The following is a 6,839-nucleotide window of genomic DNA, read 5'->3' on the forward strand; positions in this document are numbered from 1 at the left end:
CGGGTGGGGAGCAGCGACCACTCTCCTGGCTTTCCCCATGCCCCGCTCCAGGTGCACGGTGCTCTTGTGCCAGGGCAGCAGGAAAGGCCCCTCTGCATCCTTTTCTGTACAGCTGCGAGGCCTGAACTCCACAGGGGCTGAGGCAGGCTGGAGCAGCCACACCGACTCCTGGATCCTCCTGGGAAGCCCCCAGCGCCGGTGCATGAGTCTCTTGCGGAGGCTGAGCTCCAGCTCTCGTCTGCTGCCCTCTCTGAGGAAGGACAGCTCAGGCTGGAGAACGGCCACGTCCCCGTCAGCTGGCGGAGGGGCCTTGGGCTGGCCGGGGCGGGGGGGAGCCACCATCAGGCCCCGCATGGATTTCTGGATGATCAGAGGCAGCCCCCACTCGTGCTGCAGCCTCTTCTTCCTGATGTGCAGCTCCAGCTCCTCCCGGGCTCCCGGTGGGAGGAAGGGCAGCTCCTGCTCCGTGAACTCAGTCCCAGCTGCGCGGGAGCCGGCAGGCGGCGGGGCGGGCGAGGGGCCTGCGTGGAACAGCTTGGCCAGGGACTGTCGGTAGAGCGTGGGCAGCCCCCACCTGAAGCTCAGGTGCTTGTGGAGAAGGTTGAGCTCCAGGTGATCCGAGGCCGCCTGCTCCAGGAAGAGCAGCTCCCGGGACCGCAGCTCCAGGGATCTCTGGTCCGGCTGAATCAGCCGGGGCAAGGGGAGCTTTCCCACCCGGCGGGCGGCTTCCTGTGAGTGTTGGGCCCTGCGGGGGATCAGGCCCAGACGGATCTCTATGTTTTTCCTGGTCACATGTCTCTCCAGCAGCTGGTGGCACGTGTCCCGGCTGAGCTGCTGGCGCCATGCAGTTCCCAGGGGCCTGGCTAAGGAGACAGCCACCGCTGTGGGGCCCACGGGTGCCACCCTGGAGGGTGATTCTCTTGGAGCCCTTCTCGCTGACAGCCCCCTCAGCGGCCGGCTGGCCCTTCTGCCTTGCGTGTCTGGATGTGTCCCCGGAGCTGCGGTCGTGGGAGGCATGAAGCCCCGCAGGGACTCCTGCACCCTCCTGGGGAGCCCCCACCTCCTCTCGGCCACCCTCCGCCGGATGTGGGCTTCCAGCTCCCTCTTGGTGGCCAGAGGGATAGGAGGGGCCCCACTGCTGACACGGAGCTCCAAGGCTGCCGGCCGGTCACTCCTCTTGGACCTGGGGTGCGTGGGCGGGGGTGGCATGAAACACCTCAGCGATCGCCGCACCAGGCCCGGCAGGCCCCATTCATGCTGCAGCCGCTTCCTCAGGACATGCCTCTCCAGCAGCTCCCGGCCCTCAGGGGCCATGAAGGGGGTCTCCAGGGGGCAGAACTCGATGGCCACACCCAGGGGCAGCAGGGGGGCGGGTGGCACGGGCGGGCAGGGCACCATCTTGGCCAGGGACTCTGCGAACAGGGTGAGGAGAGCCCAGAGGTACTGGATGTGCTTGTGCCTCACGTTGAGCTCCACGCTGCCTGCCTTCAGCTGAGCAGGGGGCAGAGCCGGTGGCAGGCCAGGGGGGCCTTGCAGCCTGGGGGGATCAGTTTAGGCAGGAGCAGGTCTCTGTGCCCCAGGGCAGCCATTTTCTGAGAGCTCCTCAGCACAGCAGGCAGCGCACCTAGTCTGATTTCCAAGCCCTTCCTGGCAATGTGCCCTTGCAGCTCCCGAGTGTCTCTGCAGCAGTGCGAGCCGGGCGTGGATTTGGACGCTCTGGCGGGGCCCTGGAAAGGCCTGGGCTGGGGCTCTAGCTCTGAGGCCGGGCGTCTGGGCTGCCCTTGTCACTGGGCCTGGCCCCCTTGGAGCTCATTTCCCAGATGGCAGAGGGCCGAGCCGGGGGTGTGGAGGTGTGGCTGGCATCAGCAGCCTCAAGGACTCCTGGATCCTCCTGGGCAGCCCCCATCTCTTCAGATGCACCATCCTTTGCAGATGCCGCTCCAGCTCTGTCCTGGAGCCGACGCTCAGGAAGGGCAGGGCCTGTGGCATTGTCACCACCCTGCCTGCCCCCGAGGGTTTGCGTGCGATGGGTTTCGGTGCTGGGGGCATGAAGATCTTCAAAGCGCTCTGCAGGGTGCAGGACAGCCCCAGGGTGTGCTGCAGCCTCTTCACCTGGATGTGCCGCTCAAGACTCGCCCTGACGTCGCATTGGAGGAAGGGGGTCTCCGCTTCGGCCAATTCAAGCCTGCCGGCCACACGCAGGGCTCCAGGGCTGACCTGCACCAGGGGTCTCCCAGGCAGAGACATCGGAGCTTCCCCCGTGGCCCTGGGTGCTGTGCTTTCTCGGTCTCGCTGCCGTTTGGCCTCCCGCCCTGACATCCTGGTCCCGCCTGGGGACTTGGCCAGAAACGGCACCCAATCGGGGCGATGCGCCTGCCTCTGGGGAGCGGCCTGGGGGCTCCTTGCTCTGCCTCTGCGCAGGAAACTCCCGACCCAGCCACGTTCCACTTGGCTTGGAGGGAAGGGCTCGTGCTGGGCAGGAGCGGGGCTGGGGTACTCCTCATGCCTGGGAAGAAATGGCTCGTGCTGGCTCGATCCAGTTCTCAGCTCCCAAGCGAGTAGGAGCGGCTCATGCTGTAGAGAAGAGGAGCTCTGGGCCTGCTCTTGCCCGCGAAGGAGAGTCTCATCCCAGAGAGAGGAGCAGAAGAGACATTCGTCCTGCTCCGTGGAGGAGCCTTTGACTTGCTGTGGGTGGGGCAGCCCCTCCTCATCCTCCCTCGGCGGGCGGCGCTCCGTTTTCCGGCTGCCTGCCTGGTGCTCAGGAGGGGAGCGGGACTTGCTGGGTGGGAAGGGGCCCTGCGCGGGTGGGTGGACCTGGTTGCCTATACATGTCCTAGAGTGGCACCACTGCAGCACATCCAGGCCTCGCCACATGGATCTACCCAGCAGGTTTCTCCCTTTGGAGCGGAAGGCGGGAGCAGGAGGTGACCCTGGCCCGACAGGGACCCATGTGCTGGCCCTGTCGGCATACACCAGCCGCTCGGCTTGCCGGGCCGCCTCGTTGCACAGGGCACAGTCTGAGTTGTCACACAGCAGCTGGCGGATGGAGCGGCGCCTGGCAGCTCGGCGAGCGCGGCGTGGGGGGTCCCGGCACAGCCGGTCACGCGGCTGTTTCACCCGCTGCTTCTTTGCACCTAAAACAGAACAACAGAGAGGGCTTCTGAGGAGAGATGGGGCCTGAACGTAGCGGGGACCACGGGCACCCAAACAGCGACCCCACCCACCTGTACCACCCCAACCCCGAATCCCCATTCCTGCACTGCTCCTAACCCCGAGGCCCTGCCCCGTGCCACTCCTTCTCCCAGCGCCCCGCCCACCTGTGACCCATTCCTCCCGAGGCCTCGCCCCCACACCAAGCCCCGCTCCTCCGCCACTGCTTCCCTCCAAGAGCCTGCCCCCCGCTTGCTCTTTCTTCTCTGCACGCCCTGCCTCCTGTTGCTCACCCTTACAGCCAGTCAAAAATCAGCGGGCATGGCCCCCCGGCCCCCTCATTCCAGTGCCCTGGCCCCAGGCCACTCTGCGCTGCTTCTCCAGAACCAGGCATGCTGAGCTTGTGAGAGCCCGGAGCCCGATGAAACACTCCGCCAGCACCACGCCGGGCCCCCTCTCAAACACTGCCAGTGCTGTGAACCTGGCCACGGTGAAGTCCCAGCGCCGTGAACCCGGCCCGGGCATCGTGCCAGGGCCGTGAATCTGGCCGGTGCGCTATCCCAGTACCAGAAACCCGGATGGCACATGGTCCTGGTGCAAATAACCCAGCCAGTGCCCCATCCTGCAGAAATGGGTCTCGCCAGTGTGCGGGATCCCAGGAAATCTCTCTGGCAAATGTCAGGGGCTGGCAGCACCTAGCAGCCTTGGCCTTGCAAGCCCTGGTACGATGCACAGCAATGGAGTGCCAGGGGGCTACACCCCTATCCAAGACAGAGCAGACGGGGTGAAATAAAGACAAGATCTGCTGGGCAGTGGGCAGTGCCTCCTGCTGGCAAAGCTTCCCTGTTCTGGGAAGGGCAGGTAGCTCCCCCCCGATGCTCACCATTAGCCTGCGCAAAGCCCTGGAGGACATGGGGACAACCTGCCAGAGGGGACAGACAATCGGGTGTTTGCCTCCATCGCTGCAAAGCCCCCAGACGACGGTTCATTAGCAGCATGTCAGCTTATCCCAGGTCCAGTCAGCACCTTGGCTCCTGCTCCTATCCCCAGGGGCAGGCCAAGTCTGAGGGGCCTCGTGTGGGACCCCTGGGCCAGGGTGGAGGGCTTGGGAGAAGCCCTGGGATTCTGAGCCAGGGAGCCATCAGGGAACGTGAGGCAGGGCCTTACCTTCTCCTTCGTCCTCCGTCCCCCTCCACCGGAGCCTGCTGACCAGAAGAGCCTGCGGGAGCCAAGGAAGCGGCAGAGTTACGTGGTACCCAGACTGAGGCCGTGCAGTGCCAGCCTCCCGCCCAGCCCAGCCCGGTGCCAGGGGTGCCCACGCTTCCCTCCACCTCCTGCAGCTGGAGAACTTCAGGCTCCTTCGGCCATGCCCCGGGCTCCCCATCCAAGTGTCATTGGAACAATCCTGGGTCCCCCACCCTCCAACATCGGGGCATCGCCACACCAGAGTGGGTGCTTTCTGCTCCCAGTGTTATGAGTCGAATAGGGACCAGGCCCTTGGGCTTCGCAATGTGCTCTGGCTTCCTCTTCTCTCCCCGTCTCCCATGGTTCCCACCTGCGAGCCCAGCTCCCCAACTGATCTGGGACCCAAGGCAGGATCCCCAACTGACCAAACCCAAAGATCTGTCCTGGATTCCCCCTTTCTCCCCCCACCTCTTGCCTGCCCTCTCCCTGGCCGGCTGGGAGGCCAGGGACCCAGGAAAGCTTGTGGCTTTGGGAAGGAGCTGGGAGGGTTTGTTGGTCAGCTTCCCCCAGCGGAGGGAAATAACTGGCCAGAGCCGGCTTAGTGCCAGGGGTGCCAGGAACCCTGGGACCACGAGGGAGAGCCCTGGCATTTCTAGCACTAGCTGGTGGTCGGGTCAGTAAGGAACAACCAATGAATGGAGCCATGAGCTCTGTCTGTGGCCCTTTCTCTCTCTGTGGATGTGCCCCACCAGCCCAACGGGGCCTGGTCAGAACAGGGGGCCTCGGGCGCTCCCACCCACCCACCCTCCCTTCCATGAGGCTGTGTCCAGACAAGCTCTGCTGAGAGCGCAGGACGGCTTGGGGGTGGGGGGTGGGGGAGGGTCCTCCTACCATCCTGCTTCTCCAGGAGAAGCTGTGCTGAGTCACGAAGGCCACCCAGATGACCAGGACCAGAAGGACGCAGGTGTACAACACTCAGGAGCTGTCAAAGCAGGCACAGAACCAGCTCTGCATGATCCCCACTCCCGCATCAAACATGCTGGGGAGGACGGTCTGGACACACACTGGGAGTGGAGACACTACACTCCCTGCTACTGCTGTGGCTGGATCTTGCCTGAGGGGCTGTTTGTTCCAGTGACGCATCATAAAGGGCCAGGACCAGGCGGGTCCTGACATCACAAAGGGACTGCAGGCATCAGAGGTGGGCAAGACCCTGGCTCCCTGCAGCCCCTCCCCAGCACCCCATGTAGGTACTTAGAGACTGTACCTTAGAGACTGTATCCTTCTGGAATGGCATTCACCAGCATAACCCCTTGGAGAATGGCATTAAATTGGAGTAACACCACAGTGAATCAGGCAGGCGCTGTGAGGCTCTGGATGGGACTGGTCCCCAGACCGGGTGTCTGTCTGTCAACATCCACCGGCCAATGTCAGAAGACGTGATACTGAGCTAGATGGACCTTTGGTCTGACCCAATATGGTCATTCTTATGTGCCACCATCTTCCACCCTGGCACTGTTCAATTCAGAGACAGGGAGAGGAGAATTTTCAGAAGAAAATCTGATAAGCAATTCTCTGCTCAGTATGACTAAGGATATCTCCATTTACTGTACACATTCACACAACATTGCCCATGCTTGCATTTTATCAGGAGATTCGCTACATTTGATGCAAAGCCTCAACTGCTGGAGTCACGTGATTATATGAGACTCTCAGCTTCCATGACAACAATAAGTAAGTTTCTGGCATTCATGGTTGTTCAGAAAAGAAAAAATGTGACCCAAGTGCATCCTAAAGATTGAAAACCCAGAAGGTGAATAAACAGAATCCAAATTTATTATTTTTTTATCATGGTTTTGGAACCAATCTGTCGATTTTTATGGGACCTGACTCAAGATTTTTGCACTCTGGAGGGTCATAACACTGAAATTATATAATACAAACTGTTCTGTTTGCAACACATTTGTGACCTTTTGATAGTCCTCTTATTTTTCATGTAGAGTTTAAATAAATAAAAGTAAACTGAGTTGTGGAGTTTTATTTTTGATAAATCTGGGAATTAGAGTGATAGCCATTCCTGTATTATTATTAGACCTGGTCCAAATTTTCAAAAGAAATATTTTTGCTGAATTTGCTGACTGGGTCAAGACAACACAGCAAGTCAGTAGCAGAGCCTAGACCCAGGTCGCTTGACGACACATGTCTGCTGATGCACAGCCTACGTTGTGTAGCGTACAGGCAGACAGTGCACGCAGGTACCCCTTCATGGGCTACAAGTCTGCCTGACACAACCTGCCAGGTGTTGCCGTTGTCTTTGGCAGTACGCTGTACTCTGGTCGGAGCAGGCAATATAAAACTCAGCGTAACATTTCTCGTCAGGTTTAGGTCACACCCGTCTACTTTTTCTGGGTACTAGACCTGCATGTCGGGACATCATTAAACCGAGACTATTTTTTAAGGTACATGCAGGCCCCCATAGGGGTGGGGTGGGGACAGGGCCTTGG

At 61.0% G+C, this 6,839-nt stretch overlaps 1 protein-coding gene across 2 annotated transcripts; it reads right to left on the bottom strand.

Annotated features, from left to right (window-relative positions):
• Positions 1-1,409: 1,409 nt before the first annotated feature.
• On the bottom strand, positions 1,410-5,804 carry LOC123376905. Of its 2 annotated transcripts, none has more exons than XM_045029175.1 (3): positions 5,603-5,804; positions 4,318-4,369; positions 1,410-3,134 (listed from the first exon to the last, which is right to left on the bottom strand). In XM_045029175.1, the coding sequence occupies exons 1-3, from the start codon at positions 5,630-5,632 to the stop codon at positions 1,810-1,812; spliced, it is 1,407 nt and encodes a 468-aa protein (XP_044885110.1). In that variant the 5' UTR covers positions 5,633-5,804; the 3' UTR covers positions 1,410-1,809. The 2 variants fall into 2 exon arrangements, with proteins under 2 accessions (XP_044885110.1, XP_044885111.1); XM_045029176.1 differs by lacking the exon at positions 5,603-5,804 and adding an exon at positions 5,227-5,419.
• Between the last annotated feature and the right edge of the window lie 1,035 nt (positions 5,805-6,839).

This window comes from Mauremys mutica, chromosome 9 (genome assembly GCF_020497125.1).
Source record: "Mauremys mutica isolate MM-2020 ecotype Southern chromosome 9, ASM2049712v1, whole genome shotgun sequence".
Taxonomy (NCBI): Eukaryota; Metazoa; Chordata; order Testudines; family Geoemydidae; genus Mauremys; species Mauremys mutica.

Coding starts and splice junctions, on each gene's coding strand:
- LOC123376905 (XM_045029175.1), bottom strand. CDS start 5,632: ATGCCATTCCAGAAGGATACAGTCTCTAAG. Junction 4,370..5,602: donor AGAAGGATACAGTCTCTAAG/GTACAGTCTCTA, acceptor TGGCTCCCGCAG/GCTCTTCTGGTCAGCAGGCT. Junction 3,135..4,317: donor GACGGAGGACGAAGGAGAAG/GTAAGGCCCTGC, acceptor GTTCTGTTTTAG/GTGCAAAGAAGCAGCGGGTG.